General features: G+C 38.6%; 1 protein-coding gene across 5 annotated transcripts in view; it reads left to right on the top strand.

Moving 5' to 3' along the window:
• The first annotated feature begins 1638 nt into the window (after window positions 1–1638).
• Window positions 1639–19755, top strand: part of git2a (G protein-coupled receptor kinase interacting ArfGAP 2a) — a 38270-nt gene continuing 20153 nt past the window's right edge. For all 5 annotated transcript variants that reach the window (XM_049470209.1, XM_049470207.1, XM_022666252.2 and 2 more), the window contains exons 1-11: window positions 1639–2005; window positions 11365–11498; window positions 12946–13058; window positions 13643–13748; window positions 14944–15030; window positions 15113–15243; window positions 15621–15715; window positions 16635–16680; window positions 16985–17036; window positions 18352–18424; window positions 19652–19749. In XM_049470209.1, coding sequence (XP_049326166.1) covers window positions 1954–2005; window positions 11365–11498; window positions 12946–13058; window positions 13643–13748; window positions 14944–15030; window positions 15113–15243; window positions 15621–15715; window positions 16635–16680; window positions 16985–17036; window positions 18352–18424; window positions 19652–19749 — 987 coding nt within the window. In that variant the 5' untranslated portion in view covers window positions 1639–1953. The remainder of the gene's footprint in view (window positions 2006–11364; window positions 11499–12945; window positions 13059–13642; window positions 13749–14943; window positions 15031–15112; window positions 15244–15620; window positions 15716–16634; window positions 16681–16984; window positions 17037–18351; window positions 18425–19651; window positions 19750–19755) is intronic.

A 19755-nucleotide genomic window follows, 5' to 3' on the forward strand; every position in this document is an offset into this window, starting at 1 on the left:
ATCTACTGAAATAATGATTTATTTATTTATTTATTTTTTGTTTTGTAGTGCTGGTTGAAAGAAAAAGAGGACCAACTTAAATATTTTCTTTAAGAGATTTTAAGAAGTTTAATGCACAACGGCACACCACAAAGTGCGTAATATATAGTCAAATATATATTTTATTAAATATGTTTTTATTAAATACATTTTTTTGTAGCATGTTGGTACTTTCCGGGTCTGTTCCTAACGATTCCCCTATTCACTCGTTCACTCACTCCCTTCATGCTCCCTTCACACAGTTTTCTTTATGGTGCTGATCAAAACAATAAGAGGACCAACTAGCTAGGTGTATGTGAAATGTGAAGTGTAATAAAAATATGTCATGATGAACAAGAAACACATGATTACATCTTATGTTTAACTAAGCTACTGAAATAAAGATATTTTTTAAATAAAAGTTATGTGGATCATATTTTGATACAGTGCAAGAAACAGTTTGTGTGCTTAAATTATGTAGTAAACTAGGTTACTACATAAATAGGCAAAAATGAAGATATTGTTTTTTATTGGACAGTGGCGATATTTACATTTTATCAGTCTTACATTATGTAGGTAATTAAAATAGCAGCTGGTTGGCTCTGAGAGCTGCTGTTAGAGCAGTAGTACAGTAATAGAAAGCAGTGAGTTCATTAGTAACGTGGCTGCTGTTCAATTTGGATTCAATTTCGATTCAAATCTAAGTGATGGGAGTTGATTCACCGAGTCGATTCACAGAATCAAATCCTCACAGTTTTTACAATTGTCTTTAATCCAACAGCAAGATGTAAGAAAAAGATTCAATGAAATTTATTTATGATATTCTTATTCTTCTTACTGTAATTTTGTATAATGTGTCCTATACTTGTAGTTATATGAGTTGATTCACAGAGTCGATTCACAGAGTCAAATCTACTCAATTGTCACAATTGTCTTTATTACAACAAGATGCAAGAAAGAGTCTTAATTAAATTTATTTATGATGTGTGTGTGTGTGTGTGTGCGCGTGCGTGCGTGCGTGTGTGTGTGTGTGCGTGCGCGCGTGTGTGCGTGCGTGCGCGCGCGTGTGTGTGTGTGTGGAAGGTGAAAAGTTTATTTTATAGACATTTTCTATGTAGCTAGTTTCAAAAATGCTTCTGTGTTCGATCGTTTTTGAAGCTTCAGAGTCGACTCTTCATTGTCATACACCTAAAACCTAATATATACATTTTTGTATGGAATCGACTTCCGATAACTCTTATATACAGCATATATGTGCGATAAACTGGGTTATTTTACAGACATTTATTCATTTTTCAGGTTTCAAAGAACATTTCTGTGCAAATAGGTTCAAAAGCTTCGGAGTCGACTCTCAGTTGCCATACACCTGAAACGTAAAAAAAAAAATATTTTTTTTATAGAAACGACGCCCTGTAACTCTTATATACAGCATATATGTGTGACAGACTGGGTTATTTAACAAACATTTATTATTTATTTCAGTTTCCAGAGAACGTTTCTGTGCGAATCGATTCCAAAGCTTCGGAGTCGACTCTCCTTTGCCATTAACTTGAGACCGAGGAACCGAGTCTTTTCTGGAACCGATTCTTTCTAGAACCGACTCATTGTAGGAATCGACTCCCTGCTAGTTTAGCTGTGGAGGCGCTGGGCTGCAGACAGCGCTGCTCGGCTCATGTACTGATATATTCCTCAGCGAAGAGTTTCCGCAGCTTTGCATCACGAAACGGCTGATTTTCTGGACTTTCTAAATGATCTAAACTAGTTTGTGGCGGTTCATGTGTCTTGTAGTTTGCGTTAGTTCGCTATAACTGCGTAATAACGCAGTTTTCCTCAGAACGGAGGCGCTAAAACGATACGGGACGAGTTTTAATGTGGATTAAATGTCGAATTCGCTTCCAGTTTGAGAATAAAAGGTGATAAACTGCTGAAACGAGCATGTCTAAACGGGGGAGAAGCGGGGAAGCGTGTGCAGACTGCGGGCTACCAGGTAAGAGTTAAAGCTAACTAGTTAACTACGTTAAAATAAAGTTAAATAACTATAAAATGTGTTACAAATCATTTAAACACAGTTTAAAGCGCTTAAATCCACGTTTCAGTCGATGTCTGACTGAATAAAGGTGTTAAGTATCATGTCAGAGTCTGAAAAGTTCACTGACAGGTGGTTTGTATGTTTTGTACCAAGTTTAATCTAAATGATCCGTTCCACCTTAAACGCTTCAGCAGTTGACTGAACGCAGTTCTGGCGCGCGAGCCTACTGTACCATTGAGGTACTGTTTAACAGTTAAGGTGGAACGGATAATTCCTATTCTCTCTACTCACAAACTTTTTAAAATGGTCTTTTTAAATGGAACAATATACAATACTAGTCATGAAGTTGGACAAACTATAAATTCAGTTTTTTTTTCATCAATTTAAAATGTTTTGCATTCATAGATTAATGCTAAAATCATCCAAACTATGAAAGACTAAGAAAAACATATGGTAAACTTATTTAGTAAACCAACAAAAAGTGTTAAAGAAACTATAATATGTTCTATACAGCACCTCTTGCTGTACCCCTGCTGGATTTTCTCAGTCAGTTTTATGAGGTAGAGTCACCTGGATTTCAGGTTTTCAGTTAACAGCTGTGCTGAACTCATCAAGAGTTAATTACTTGAATTTCTTGCCTCTTAATGTGTTTGAGAGCATCAGTTGTAAAGTTGTGAAAGTCAGTCAATCTAAGGTCAGTCAATCGCAGTCGCGAAGACCATCAAAAGCATTATGATGGAACTGGCACTCATCAGGACCTTCCCGATGACAAAAGGAAGAGCAAGAGTTTCTTCTGTTGTACAGGATAAGTTCATCAAAGTTACCAGCCTCAGAAACCGCAAGTTAACAGCACCCCAGATAAGATCCACCTAAATGCTTCTTCACAGAGTATGTTGGTTTGTCTAACACTTTTAAGTTACTACATGATTCTTTATGTGTTTCTTCATAATCTGAATCACTTCACTGTTCATTTACTATGAATGAAAAAGCACATATAAAATGATCTGAATGTGTGATCAGATATTAAGGAAATATGCTATGTTTAAGCACTGGCATTTCTTGACAGCAGAGCTTCAGACATTTTTGTTCATTACGGAGCAGAAATCTGTTTTTGTGTAGCCTGTAACTCCTCCCACAGCCCATTCTTCAAACCTATTTCCACACCCTGTGTTGCCAGGTATGGAACACATTGCCGCATGCAAATACTGTGTGCTGCAGCCTCAGCATACTAGTGCATCTCAAAAAATTAGAATATCATTGAAAAGTTACTTTATTTCAGTAATTCAGTTAAAAATGTTAAACTCATGTATTATATAAATGTATTACACAAAGAGTGATCTATTTTAAGTGTTTATTTCTTTTATTGTTGATGATTATGGCTTACAGCCAATGAAAACCAAAAAATCAGTGTCTCAGAAAAGTAGAATATTATATAAAACCAATTGGTACTTTTGGCAGTGTGGGCAGTGTGCCTGCAGTGAATCCTGCAGGACATTCGCACGCAAATGAAATCTGCATCTTCATAAAAGTCATCAGCAGAAGAAAACATGAAGTGCTGTAAGATTTTATTTGGACTTGATACAACACTAAATTAAATGTGAGTAAATAGTGGCAATATGTTATATAGGCAGGTTGATAGATGGAGGCAGCTTAGATCCCAGAAGGACTACAAGACTGATTCTGACCTGGTGATTTTCTCCTGAACAGCTTCAGATAAGGTTAGCTAACTCTAGTTAACTTTAGCTAGGTCATTTTTTACAGTAACTACTAGGTATTCTTCACATGCAGCTGGGATATCGAGGCAGTTAAAATGCGGGATGCCAAGTATTGAGTATAAGAAAGCCCTCCAGCGTTGGGCGCCCAAACATGGAGCTCCATCCAGCGCCTTTTCGTGAGGATTTGGATTGACCTCTAACATCTACTGTAAAACTTTCCCAGAGTGTTAGAAACTCTACAGGAAGCAAAGACTGAACGAGCTGCCAGTTAATACCCTTTTATGAACAGGTGCCACTAACTTCTGACAGTTTAAGTGAAAGGACTTATGTGGGGTCAGAAAGTCACGCTAGAGCTGAAGGGCCCCCCAGAGAAACCGCCTCACCAGAAGGTTGTTTTTTTCTCTTTGAACGTGAGCATGAAGACGCTTCTTTTAGTTTTGCACTTGTGGAACAATGCTAATGTAGCTAACAAGTAATGGAAGCTTATGGATAGCTGTTAGCATCACCACACATCACTTGCAACATGTTAGCATTATTATTATGTTTATATTCAAGACAAGACTTTAAATGTGAACCTTTTTCATGCAGAATTTTGTGGGATTGAACCCAAAAATGTGTCCAACACAAAAATGATTCAGACGGAATATTGCTGTATTCAGAATCCTCAAAACCGAATTCAGATCAGTGTTGGGATCTGACCAATTTCAGACTCAACACTTTTATTGCTTCGGTTTCAGACTCTTTTAGACAAAACTGAGTTGGGATTGGATCAGTTTTAGACTGCAAACATGTTTAGACATAATTTACTTGGTACCACTCCTGTTTTCTTGAGATCAAATAAGCGTGAGTACTGGGCTCCAAACCTTCTCAGGCGTAAATTTGTTAGTATCTGAAAGGGTCATGATGCGACACAAGATTCATTTTCATGAATACACCCCACCAACAGCCTATTTTCAAGCCTTACGCCTGCGTCGTTTAAATAGCAACAGTGCGTCTAAATATATATCTACACTGATGGGCGTGGTGGTCTGGAAATGAGGTATGTTCAGGTAAATTTCTGGCGTGTTTCAGCGGAAAACACAGATGCGCCACTGACTGATTAAAACCCTGACAACAGTCAACAGTCAGACATTCATTGCTATCTTAGCAACACAAGTGAGCCGTTCACGCTCAATGCGTGCACACCCCTCCCCCCCTTGTTACACACACACACACATGGAATTCATGCAACAGCGAGCAAATTTAGCTTTTACATCAACAATAAACAAAATAGTAAATAAAATAACATTGCTTTTACCGTAAATGAGCTGCTGGAGCTCCTTCACAGTGTGCTGAGAAGCGTAGAAGCGCCACGTCTTTAAAATAGCAATCCGCAAAATCCTGAGCACACCTGGCTCTAAAAGGGAATGATGAGCAAGCGACATGCTGATTGGTTTATTTCATGTTACGCCCAAAATTAAACGCACCCATGATTAATTAAGAGTCTTTTAGTACATGCCTTGAGAGGCTCAAGGAGTACTTTTCCCGTTGTTACGATAGAAAAGACACACTGACACACTGCTCTAAATCAACTTGCCTATAGATTACTAAAATAGGATCTTATATTGGACTCAAAACTTGTCAAGACGGAATTTTTTCAGATTGAATATTGTTGGAATCGGATACGTTTTGGACTTAAAACTGTGTCTGACTCAGAACTAGACTAGATTTAGGATAAAAGGGAATCTTATGTCAACTTTTATCTTGTGTAAACCTCTTTTGTAGTGATCTACAGGCGTGTTTATGACCCGATCAGTCAGTGGAGATCACGGGGGGCAGTGAGTGTGAGATTTTACAGACTGGACCGGTCGTAACAAAGCCGAGACTACGAAACCGTCTCAGAATAGCTTCTCACGTCTGCACCCTCGTAAGCAGGGAGACCCAGTTTAATGGACAGCAGGGGGGTCAGTCTGTGCACCCTCGGGGTCACCGGTGCGCCTCGTGCACCAGCTGGCCGGGGGCGTCCCGCAGGGCCGTATCGGAGCGTGCAGTTGTTGTGGGGTGGGGGGTATAATTAGCCGAACAGGCCTGGGGGTTATTTTAGCCACGGGAAAGGCAGAAGGACGGTAACAGAGAGCGCAGCGGGGAGAGTTTCTTGCGCCACGACTCTTCTCAGCTGTCGTCTGAAGCTTCCTGTGTTTGGGAGGAAGTGACTTTGCCTCTGCGCCTCTCAATCAGCTACCAGCTCAGACTTACAGTTGCTCTTTCCGCCTCTCCAGCTGTCAGACTGTCATTTATCTTCCTGCGGGGGCTCGGACCCCGGAGATCACCACTGACTTTACCCTGCCATATTGGGAGACTTACCTCACTCCTAAAGGATGAGGTGAATCATCTTCACGTTCACAGTTTGATGTAACGACCTTATCTTGTCCCTGAATGTAATTCCTGGAGCTGTAAACATGGTATTATAGAACTATGACAATATGACAATACAGCTCTGAAAAGATTAACAGAGCACTTGAGATTCTGAATCAAATTACATGCAAACGTATCACCTCTGATTGGCTAACAGCACTGCAAGACAGCGAGATGGACAACAGTTAGAAACATTTTAAAATAAAGACATTTTTACACCAAATCCACCGGAGATCCTATATAAACCTATAGTTACTTACACACAGAGAGAGGTGGGTAGTCCAGGTCCAGAAACTAAAAATCCACCGCCCCGGAGTGGATTAACTAGTGTAAACAGAACTGTTCTAATCATACATCTATCTATCTCAGTTATACTTGGCTGGTGGTGTTTTTCCTCCATAGACTAATTCTAACCATTTGTTTCTTATCTCTGAGTTACTGGGTAAAGTATATAAACACTGATGTGTTATTCGCACAAATAACACAGGAATGAACTGCATGCTGTTCCTAGTGCTGTTATCTCCTATCTGACGAGACGGCGTCGCTGCCCAGCTTTAGCTCTGTCTGTTGGCGGTCCCGAGCCGAGGTGGGCGGGGCCATGAATACTAATTCACGGGTTGATGTAGACACGGTGCGTTTCCTGATTGACTCGTTTTTCTGATTATTTTCTTTTACTAGCTGCTGCAGACAATGAAGGCTGAGGAAGAGTTTCATGTGCAGCATCATAAACAACTCAGATTGTGAGGGTTTTATCTGAAATAAAGCCATATGATCTACTGTAGCAGTTTCATGAAGTAAGCAGACACACATTTAGCATCTGCTGAAGGCCAGCCCTCCCACTGCTGGAGATACTGGGGTGATGATGTGTTCGTCTGCGCAGCCGGTAGTGAAAACCATTCTGTCTGGGAGTTTTATTTTAAGCACCATATTTTCACCCCCACTTCAAACCAGCCAGACACACACACACAAACATTCACACACACTCACACACTCTAACATAGTGACACACATAGACACACTTGCCAAAGGTCAAAACCTCACTGACATACGACTTTAAGTCATCAAATAACCTACATATAAATTAACAGTGAATTATAAGAGTTTGATAAGCTAGGCTATAAATGCATATAAAAAGAAAATGCATATAATGTATACTGAATAAAAGCTACAAATACTGCTAGGTATGATGTCACATCCATAAATGCTATTATGGTATTTTACGGGCTATAGAACGCACCAGATTATATTGCGTCAAGCGATAATAGTAAGGAACAGGGGTTTCGCCATGTTTCTCTCCTGAAAATTTGGGTGAGTAAAGCGCTTCTGTTTATTTACAGTAAGCTTAGATTTTAGATTTACAATATTTTCAACATCGCGGTTAGCAGCAGCGCTAGCCATGGTTAGCAGCACTTAGCAGCACTGCGCCTTAATACCTGACTGGTAGAATTCATACATAAGGTGCATCTAAACAGTGCGAAAAAATTGGTACATTTATTATGCATGCATTTAGCCTGCTGCAGATTGGCCACGCCCTTTTCCATAACTGTGTTAAGGAGTGTTGTTCCTGCGGCAGTACAGAGCAGAGTGGAGGTATAAAATTAGGAGTTAGGAATAAGGGGTGGGAATAGGGCTGACTTTTTGAAATTCGATACCAAAAAGGCAGCGACTTCCAAATAAGGAGTGCTCTAAAGTCTGACTCTACTTCTTCAGATTCAGCCATTTTCCCTTCGCCACTGTGCTGAAGACTCTCAGGTGTTCCCACTCTCTCACACTCTTTCTCTGAATCAAAAAAAAGTATTGTTTGGGTATCGGTATCGAATTAAAAGTAATGTATTGTATCGCATAGAAAATTTTAAAGCGCTACCCAGCCCTAGCTGGGACAAAATATCAATATGGCGATATACTATATCATTCCATTTGTAATATTTTAGTAATACATGTTCTGTGTTACACAGTAAGAATTATTTGTAGTGTAGTTCTAACACACAAACAAGCTAAACTATGCACTTTGTTATAAATTATTTCACATTAGTTGTCAAATTGTGTGAGTATTTTATCCTCTTCAGTAACAGTAAAATGCTGTGAAGTATCGTAAAAAATCATAGTATCGTGATATCATCATTATCGTGGGAAATGTATGGAGATAAAATTGTATTGTGAGATGCCCTGTGAATAGAGATATTGATTGTGTAAATATATATTGTGGGGGTGTATCTGTATCAGCGGCTCCACACTGCTGTAAAGTGGAAAGCCTATGTAGAAGTTTCACTTACAGCCTGATGAAAGTTCTCTGCGGGTGTGAGTGTGTGTGTATTAGTGTGTAAGTGTGTGTGCAGTGATGCGGTTAGATGTGTAATCTACAGGAGGAAGCCGTGTCGCTGGGTCGAGTGTGTAAAGTCGTGCGAGGCTGTGAAACGACTCTTTCAGTTCAGGCCATAGAAGGAAGTTCTGAGGGCCGCTTCCTCTTTTTAATCTCACTGAAAGTGAAAACGATCGGTGTGATTCGATTAGGCCTCGCCATGCAAATCATCTCACACCACAGCTCACCATCACCTCACAACTTCCGTCTCACAGGTTGCCCGCTGAGGCTGCGGAGGAACACATACAGTACTGCACAGAACTTCATACACAACTGTTTTATAAGTACTTCTGCAAAAAAAACTTTGCAGTTTTTCTGGCTGTAGGAGGTTCGTACTGCACCTAAATACTAACGGATGGTTTAAAACAATACAGTAGCCTACCAGGAAAAGTCACAAGAGTAAATTCGAAATATTGAAAGGGAAAAGTAGATTAATTAATTGGGCTGCCAGTTTAAGAATCTCTGAAATAAAGGAGCATTTTTTGCTCATGATCCATTTCAGGGCTTCTGTGATTACCATCAGTTAGTTACATTTCTAACCTGCTGCTTATTGATGCGCTAGTGCTATAGTTACATAAAAGTGCTGGGCGATTTTCAGGATTATGTAACGCCAGGCAGATGATGGCAGCCAGGCAGGGTGATGCTAGCTGAGTAAAATGTACACACTGGTTTCTTAACATGCAGAAAACCTGATATTACAAACAGAATAGCGAGGCAAACAATAATCTCACCAGATACAGGAATCATAGTAGAATACACAGTCCGGGTTCGTAACCGAAAGACAGTCCAACCAAGCATCAAATCCAAAAGGGGCAAAACAAGAGACATAAACCGATATACCAGAAAACAAGGTCGCAACGAGAGGGCAATAGAAAAATACAAAAGAATAACGCTCAGTACGCAACAGAAAGTCGACAATATCTCTCTGTGTTTGCTTACAAACTGCTGTCTTATATACAGGAAGCTAGATTAGCGTGAACCGGAACTTCTTTAGAACACAGGTGAGTCTGTGCATCGGAGCGTAACGTGATTGGGTAGAGGTGAACAGGTGATATTGATGTCATTGTTCAGACCAATGTTGTGTTAAATTTTGTACAGGTAATCCTAGTTTTGAACCTTTTCTTTGTCATCTGTAGTTTGATTTTTATTAGGGGGAAAAATTAATTATAATTGAAAAAAAGATTTTTTGTGAAAAAATTGAAGATTTTTTTCATAATCGCCCCGCATTATTAGATAATACAGTGTCCAGATTTTGTGAAGCATCAGTACAGGTAGCCTAGTATTTTGACTTTAATCTCGTAATCTTGAGACTTTAATCTCATAAAATTATGACTTTATTCTAGAATAAAGTCTGTCAGGATCCACTGGCAGACTTCTTTGCATGTGGCCAGTTTTGGTAAATTATTTCTCACCGCTTTTCATCCTTTCAGCCTTCCACTCAGCTCAGAGCGTCACTTTAAATGCACAATTCACGCTTGTGTCTGCAAATACTTCGTTGTCCTGATGAGCCCTGTATTAATCTACACACTTATCTTTTCTAAAAACAGTTTATTTGGGTGACTAACACACTTTTGAAGCTCATTAGCCGGAAAAACAAAAATACATATAAAGTGTTCAAAGTGTGTAAAAAAAAAGTAGCGGCTTATAGCCTGGAAATTACCGTAATACTCAACCAATAAACACAAAATATACACAGTATATCAGTATAAATGAGCTGTGATATGACTGTAACAGGTGCAGTGATGTAATTTCCTCCATCTGTGCAGCGAATCAGTGCTGTACTCGTCCAGCTGAGACTCCAGAACTGCATTGATCCTGTAGAAGTGCTTGTGTGTACGTTCTCCTCCAGTCAATACTCTCAATAAGCCTAATGGATATTGATCACTGTGATACAGCGTTCAGTGAGTCTGTTTATAGTTTATTCTTTAGAGAAGGACGCTTGTTGCTTGTTTTATTAGATTCAAAGCATCTTCTCTTGGATCTGGCTTGTATCACTCACTCACTCATGTTTAGCATGGTAAATATAATCCACAAGGGGGTGCTGTACTGAGTTTTTTACTACTGTTGCTATTAAAAGAGGTGCACAGTTCCACAGAACCATAAACAACAAAACGAAAGTGGTAACTGGTTAGTATTCTGCTGATACTCACTGTACTGGGCTGAGTGATATATACTCTAGTGTTCTGATGATACTGTTAAGACTGGGTGATATACAGCACTGGAAAAAAAATCAGAGCACTTCAGTTTCTGAATCAGTTTCTATGATTTAGCTATTTATAGGTTTATGTTTGAGTAAAATGAATTTTTTTGTTTTATTCCATAAACTACGGACAACATTTCTCCCAAATTTCAAATAAAAATATTGTGATTTAGAGAATTTATTTGCAAAAAATGAGAAATGGCTGAAATAACAAAAGACCTTATGTTTTTTTTGTGGAATAACCCTGTTTTTTTTTTATCACAGTTTTCATGCATCTTGGCATCATGTTCTCCTCCACCAGTCTTACACACTGCTTTTGGATAACTTTATGCCTTTACTCCTGGTGCAAAAATTCAAGCAGTTCAGTTTGGTTTTATGGCTCGTGATCATCCATCTTCCTCTTGATTATATTCCAGAGGTTTTCAATTTGGTAAAATTAAAGAAACTCATCATTTTTAAGTGCTCTCTTATATTTTTCCAGAGCTGTATACTCTCAAGAGGGATATCTGGTTAGTGTTCTAATGATACTCACTGTACTGAACTAAGTGATGAACTCTTGAGAGGGGAATCTGGTTAGTGTTCTAATAAATGTTGTAAAAACATTCAAAATGCCCAAAACTATTATTGATTTGTTTGTTTGTTTGAATAGATCCACACTGGGCGTCAGTAAACAGAGCGGTGCTGATCTGTGATCAGTGCTGCAGTGTGCACCGCAGTCTTGGACGCCACAGCTCCCAGATACGCCACCTCGTACACACCGTCTGGTCTCCAACACAACTACAGGTCAGATATATATATATATATATATATATATATATATATATATATATATATATAATATATACAATACTGTATATAACTAATGCAATCAAATACTCACAGCAGTGCTTTTAAAATCTAGTAGAAAGTTTTCTTTGGATTTTTGCTGTTATATTAGTTTATTTCTGTTGCATTTTTTTATTTGTTACATGATAATTATCAGATTCATGGTAAGTCACTATTTATAAAATACACAAACATTTATAGATGTTTTCCAATTATACTGAATGTAAAAAAACACTGTTATATTTAGACTAAATAAAAACATGCTTTTATTTATTTTGTTGCAGTAGTGTATTCTTGAATTTAAGTAAAAAAAAATCCAAGAATATCGTTATCACAAAAAAAATTAAATATCGTGATGTTATTTATATTTAGAAACATATCGCCCAGCCCTAGTCCCAGTACTTTTTTCCGTGTAGTGTAGTGTAGTGTAAACACACATACACATGACTTACTATAGGTGAGACCTTAAAACAACATGTGTGCACCTTTTACCACATACATACGTCTCACAAGTACAGGTGAGACCATGTATTGCACACATGTTCACCCTAACCCTCTGTAACACAGAGACCCACATGATAAAAGACCCTGTTTAACTGCCTACACACACAGTTATTTAACCTTGTGTTAGTGTGATTTACCACACATAGGCCCCTATCTTACACCCTGCTCAAGGTGCGTCATGATGCTCATTGCTATCTTACACCGTGCCAACAGTCTATTTCCACACCTTCTATATTCAGGTTAATTTCTGGAGTATTGCTATCTTGTGCTCCACTGACTGATTAAAACCCTGACAACAATCAGACGTTCATTGCTATCTTAGCTACGCAGGTGTGCTGCGTGTACCCAACCCCAAACCCAACTTTTACATCAACAATAAACAGAATACTAAATAAAAATGAGTAATGAGCTGCTGGAGCTCCTTCGCAGCGTCAACCAGCAGCTCAGTTTCCTCTGCTGCGCCATTAAAATAGCAATCCGTCAATCTGTCAGAGCTCACCTGGCTCTTAAAGGGAATGATGAGCAAGTGACTCTCTGATGTTTTTGGATTATTTTTTACGTTACAACCAAAATTAAACACACCCATCATTAATTAAGAGGATTAGTTTGCGCATTTGCCCTTTGCGCATTTCGAGCCAAGAAAGGTGTACGTTTCCTGTGGTTATGATAGCAAAGACACCGATACATTCGGTGTGGAGTTGATCGCATACTGAATGTTCATTTTATTTTTATATTTGAGTGTTTTTTTCTTAAAGATTTGACTAAAACTTATAATATACAGTAATAAGCTTTTTAATAAGCTTGTTAATTGTAAAAAATTATATTATTATTAAGTATATTTATTTGTTGCTGTATCTTTAGAGTTTCTCTGCTAACAGAGCTGTTCCTCTCTCCTCCACAGATGGTTCGGACGCTGTTTAAAAGCGGGTCGAACTCTATTTGGGAGCATTCTCTGCAGGACTCATCCTCAGCGGCCAGCGGCAGGAAGAAAAACATCCCTCAGGATAAACTGCAGTGAGTGACTTGAGTATTGGTGACTTGAGCGTGGTTAGCAGCAGCGCTAACCATGGTTAGCAGCGCTTTGCGCTAGTAAATGCTAGTTTGTCCCACGTAGCTTGTTTTTTCCACAGCAAACATGTACTACATTAACTACAGTCCAATAAACTCATTTACTGCAGTTAGCTGATAACGCTAATGCTGCTGCACCCAGCCTTAGTGCTGGAGAAACTTCACTGAAAACTCACCCTTATAACTCTGTACTTCAGCAGAGTGGCTTTACTGTTCCTTAATACCTGACTGGTAGAATTCATACATAAGGAGCACCGGATTATAAGGCGCACTGACAATTTTTGGGAAAATGAAAGAATTTAAAGTGCACCTTATAGTGCGCAAAAAACGGTAATGTTAATACAGAGTTATAATATCTGTGATCATTGTACATATAATAGAGAGATAATAAAATAAGCCAAATAAGTAAAAAATGGGGGAGAGAGAATAAAAAAGGAAACCTTTAGACAAAAAACATCAGATTTATGTGATTCTAGTTCATGTCTGGTTTAGTTTGTAACTATCAGATGTTCCCTTTTCCTCTTTTCCAGCCCAAACAAAGCCGAGTTCATCAGGGCCAAGTACCAGATGCTGGCTTTCATCCTTCGGATGCCGTGTCGCGATGATGACAGCTGCACAGCCAAGGACCTGAGCAAGGTGAGGAAGATAACGCTCCTCTTATTGTGCTTTAAATCAGGAGTTTTGCTATCTTGTGCTCCACTGGCTGATTAAAACCCTGACAACAATCAGACGTCCATTGCTATCTTAGCTATGCAGGTGTACTGTGTGTACCCAACCCCAAACCCAACATTTACATCAACAATAAACAGAAGACTAAATAACGCTCCTCGTATTGTGCTTTAAATCAGGAGTTCTTTCTTGCTTTTCCTTTAAATTAAGAGAAATTACAGTAGAGAGTTTACCTTAGAGAATAACATAAAATTTCAGTTTCATTAATTTTAAGCAGCATTATGTGATAACTGGTATTCCTTGTCCTTAGGATCCCCCTTCAAACACATGATTTTGATAGATAGATCACTCTAAACGTGAGTTATGAAGCTTAGAATACTATAAAGACTTTGAGTTTAGGGAATAGATTGGTTCCTTGCGTCGAGCTAATGATCTAAAACTCAATCCAGTTAATTTTGTTAAAAGTGGGACCAATATCTGATCCTAATATCGTATTGGTTTCTGAATCTGCTATTTTAAAGTAAAAATGCCACATAATTTTGCTTTAATTAAACTGAAACTAAATACTTTCCTGTTATTACTTGGTGCGCAGTCATATATAAATATGAAAATTATTTAAAGGAACAATCAGTAGTAAAGGTGAGCAGTGTGTGAAACAACAGGAGCTCAATTTCCAAACATTTTATTGAGTTTTCATCTCCAGACGCTAAGCTCTCATGGGTTGCTAGATTAAAACACAGTGGCAAGCGACAACAAGTCTTTTATATATATATATATATATATATATGTATGTATGTATGTGTGTGTGTGTGTTTCAGTGTCCAAAATGCTTGTCTCTGTAAGTGAAGTGGTCATTGTAAATTACCTAGCTATGGTTAGCAAACCTTACTGAAGGCCAGTGATTACCTGTTCAGCAGAAAAATACCCAGCTCACCCGTTTTCGTGGCAGCAGTAAGCTGTTTGCATGTTATTTGCATGTTATTATACCTGGCAACCCAGGGTGTGTAAATGGGGGATTGGGGTAATATTAGTGGGCAGATTTGGAGGCTTAAACTCTGTCCTTAATATCTGATGATGCATCCTGATTATGTTATGAATTAATAAAGAAAATATACTCCTTAACAAGAATGTATTGTTTTTTTTTTTTTTTTTTACATTTCAGCAACTTCACTCCAGCGTACGGACGGGTAATCTGGAGACCAGTTTGCGGCTGCTGTCGCTCGGAGCTCAGGCTAACTTCTTCCACCCGGTACAAACCCTCTGTTAAATATTTTTTAATATTACATTTAATGTATTGCGTTTTCTAACAGAAATGTACTGCATTTGAGCAGGAGAAGGGAAACACGCCGCTGCATGTAGCGGCTAAAGCTGGTCAGGTGTCTCAGGTGGAGCTGCTGTCGGTGTACGGAGCCGACCCCGGGGCGCCAGACGCTAACGGAAACACACCCATCGAATACGCAAGGTACTGCAGCATCTATGCACTGAAAACCGTGTTAGAACAAGATAAAAATATGATAAAACCAGCTTAAAACTGTATCATTATTTTGTGAAACTATGTAAAATTTTAATTTGTAGTTTAAATGTAACGATTGGTGTCAGAAGTGGTTTGTTTAGTGTTCAACGACTGGGTTTTTTGTATGTTGCGAGTTGTGCAAGGTGTACTTTTCCAGTCATTACGATAGCAAAGACACACTGACAGTTCCTGAATCAAGCTTACATATATATTGTACTGAATCGTAAACCGCTGTATTGTGATCTGTGTATAAGGAGTATATATTGTGATGTATTAGGGTTAAAATCGTGGTATCTGAAGGGTAAAAACGGGTATTATATCCTCAGACAGGCGGGTCACCCGGACCTGGCTGATCGGCTGGTGGAGATCCAGTACGAGCTGACGGACAGGTTGGCCTTTTACCTGTGCGGCCGGAGACCAGGTGAGCTACAGATCCTTATACACATCTAACCAGATATAAGTGTCTCATAATTATACTATTATATATATCATTATATTATGTAACTACACTGCAAGTGTCAATCATCGGGTCGAAACCCATCAATTAGAGAATCATTATTGAGCCATTAGAGCACAAATGATGGCCAATGTTATAAGGCCTTATTATAGTTACACATTGCGAAGCAATCACATAGCAACACCTTAGCAACCACCAAGCAACCACGTAGCAACACCTTAGCAACTCCATAGCAACACCTCAGAAACAACATAGCAACCACCACCGATAACATAGTAACACCTTAGAAACCACCTAGCAACACCTTAGCATCCACTTAGCAACTGCTTAGAAACAACATAGCGACCATCACGGATACCATAGCAGCCCTTTAGCAACCACCTAGCAACACCTTAGCCCCTACTTAGAAACAACCTGGCAACCACCAAGGATACTGCTGCAACACCTTAGCAACTGCCTGGCAGCATCTTAGTAACTGGTGAGAAACAACATAGCAACCACCACAGATACCATGGCGACACCCTAGTAACCACTTAACATCACTTTAGCAACTGCCTAATATGCACTTAGCAACACCTTAGAAACAATATAGCAATAACTTAGCAACACCTTAGCAACCATTTAGCAACATTTTAGAAACAGCATAGCAACCACCACAGATATCATATCAACACCCTACCAACCACCTAGCAACACTTTAGCAACTGACTAATATGCACTTAGCAACACCTTAGAAACAATACATCAGCCACCACGTCACATTATTTTTTCTTAAGTCTTAAGAATTACTGATAATAATGCAGTAATAATAATAATAATAATATCAGTTTTTCTCATACTGCATTTTTAATGCATTGTGTTTGTAAATTTTTTTTATATTTAGATCATAAGAACGGACAGCACTTCATAATCCCGCAGCTGGCAGACAGGTGAGGATGTTGAGTCTGGTTGTTGTTGTTTTTCTCTGTTGAGGAATTGTGTGTGTGTTTCCGCTGTGTGTCACATCCTGTCTGACTAAGCTGCTCTTTACCTGCGCTGCAGTTTTTAATAAAATATCAGTGTAATCACGGATCCTGAGCGGTTTACGTGACGCAGTTGGGTTTCGGGTGAATTCTGTGGGCTGTGCTGAGGACGTCTTCCTTCCCTTTCTCCAGCTGAAGGAAGAGTTTGATTGGTTGTTCAGTTTTTTGAGCTGAATTTAACTATAGTCTGTTTTTGTACCTCTTTTTATAGCAATCAGGATCTGTCTGAGCTGCGAAAAGCTGCTAAACTAAAACTGCAGTCGGTGAGTATTAATATCTAAATCAGTCGCCATGACTACAGTGCAAAATATAGACATTTTATTTACCATAATATCCAATCCCACCAGGAAATGTATGGCAACCTGTTTTAGCCTAAAATCACACTGGTAATTTTAGTGATACTCAGTTTGCGCTGGTAAAACTCAAATTACATTTTTTTCTGTAATGCAGAAATTAGTATCAGAAACTCCCATTTTAAAAAATCAACTGTGGAGTAATATTAGTAGTAATGATTTTATCAGATCCACAAATCTATAAAAGCAATCTGACTGGTCATATTAATTTTAACTAGTTGTGTTTTACTATTGATTTACACGAGTTTCACTGTAAAAACTCTACTAACTAACAAAAAATACTATTCTTGATATCGCAAATATAATTCTCCTTACTAAAAAAATCCAGATTCACATATCTTTAAGTAAATTCTAAATAGTACTAAAACTAATTCAGGATATCTCTAATGTGGTGTTGGAAATGTGGAGTTTTGAATGATATTTTTATTTTATTTAAAGTTATGGCATGATAATCACAATAGTGTTTATAGAGGCACTAACTCCTAAAACATGTATTGTTTCAATAATAGCTGAAACATGGTCAATTAAAGTAATAAAATGTACCAGTCCTGCTTTTAGTTTTTTTTCTATAAACATTTGCATTGCATGTATCAACTGTATATCACAATATGCAAATCAGTCAATTAGTAATACCGCCCCCCTGGTGACGTCCAATCATCTGCGCAGCACCGCTATCAGAGGCACACTGCTGCAACTACTGCTGCTTCAGCCCAGCCAATCAGCTCTCCCTCCTGCCCTGCCCCTAAACCCATACATCACACAGTGCCCCTCCCGCATTTGGACTGAGAGTGGAGTCAGCTAAAATCAAGGGGTTTAGTGTCTCTTTCTAGTAAAAGGTGGCCACAAAGCAAGATAATGGAAAGTTTTGGGGCCAGACATCAGGAAATAACCCATAACTCTTATAGTTAAAAGGTCAGATTTAACGCTTTACTTACTAAATTAATTTTATTAAAAGCATACAATAATATACACACACTGATATCTAAAACTACTACTATTACAGTGTAGATATCTGAAATATGAACTTGTACTAGTAAAAATAAAATATATACAGAGCTGTAATTTAAGTTTTTCAGCATAAAATGAACAGAACTGGGTTAAAAGATGCTTTTTTTGTTTTTTAGAAAAATAAAGATTTATAAAACTATAATAAACTGGTGTAATGTGTTTCTACAGTAGATAAATGTGTGTTTTTATGTGTTTTTATGTGTGATTTGTGCTGCAGCTCAGTAATCGTCTGTTTGAGGAGCTGGCGATGGACGTGTATGATGAGGTGGACAGGAGAGAAACAGACGCTGGTAGGTTCATGTTTCTGTAAAGTGTGTGTAACGTGTTCTGATGTGTTCAGTAGCCTGAAGGCGTTCACACTCATTCACACTCATCCGCATTTTTCCCAGCAGCGCTCAGCTGACCGCATTTCTCTGCATTCTTCTGCTGAGAGGTGGAGGTGTTTCAACACCTCAGGTCATTTAGGGTGTACTCAGAATTTTAAGTATTTATATCAGTATAAAACAATTAATCACCGTATTTTTTGCACTATAAGGCGCACTTAAAATCCTTAGAAACCGTAGAAACAATATAGAAACCTCCTACCAATCATCTGGCAACACTTTAGCAACCACTTAGTAACACCTTAGAAACAATATAGCAACCACCACGGATACCATATGAATGCCTAAGCAACCACCTAGCAACACCTTAGGAACCACTTAGAAACAACATAGCAACCAGCATGGATACCACAGCAACACTGCAGCAACCACCAAACAACAGCTTAGTATCCACCTAGCAACTGCTTATCAACACCTTAGAAACAACATAGCAACCACCACGAAAACCATATCAACACCTTAGCCACCACCTAGCAACACCTTAGGAACCACTTAGAAACAACATAGCAACCACCGTGGATGCCATAGCAACACTGCAGCAACCACCTAGCAACACCTTAGCATCCACCTAGCAACCACTTAGCAACACATTAGAAACAATATAGCAACCACCACGGGTACTATATCAACCACCTAGCAACACCTTAGGAACCACTTAGAGACAACATAGCAACCACCATGGATACCACCTAGCAACACCTTGGCATCCACCTAGCACCTGCTTAGGAAAAATATTAGAGAGCCATTACAAAATAATATATTTTGAAGGGCATTAAATGTTTGATTTGTATTCACAAAAATACAGATTTTAAAACGAAGCTCAGGATAGTTCCATTTTTGTGATTTATTATCTACAGTTTCAGATTGAATTCAACATTTTTAAATATTTTCTAAAAACGTCAAATCATCAAATATTATATAAACTTTTTATGTAATGCTTAATTAGATATCCTTAAGATTTAGGTGTTTAATGTAAAAAAAATAACAAAAAAGCAGGCATTAAAAGAGGTTAAGCAGAAAATCTGTGCAACCAAGCATGACTTGCACGGCTTCTTAGTGTTTAACTGGAATAAAATAAATGTGCTTTATTAAGATTTATTTATTTTCGGTTTGTTTTCTTTGTGACGTCGGCAGTTTGGTTGACCACACAGAGCCACAGCACCCTGGTGGCTGAAGCCGTGATCGTGCCTTTCCTTCCTGTGAACCCCGAGTACTCCTCCACCCGAAACCAGGCAAGT

This window comes from Astyanax mexicanus, chromosome 22 (assembly GCF_023375975.1).
Source record: "Astyanax mexicanus isolate ESR-SI-001 chromosome 22, AstMex3_surface, whole genome shotgun sequence".
Lineage (NCBI taxonomy): Eukaryota > Metazoa > Chordata > Actinopteri > Characiformes > Acestrorhamphidae > Astyanax > Astyanax mexicanus.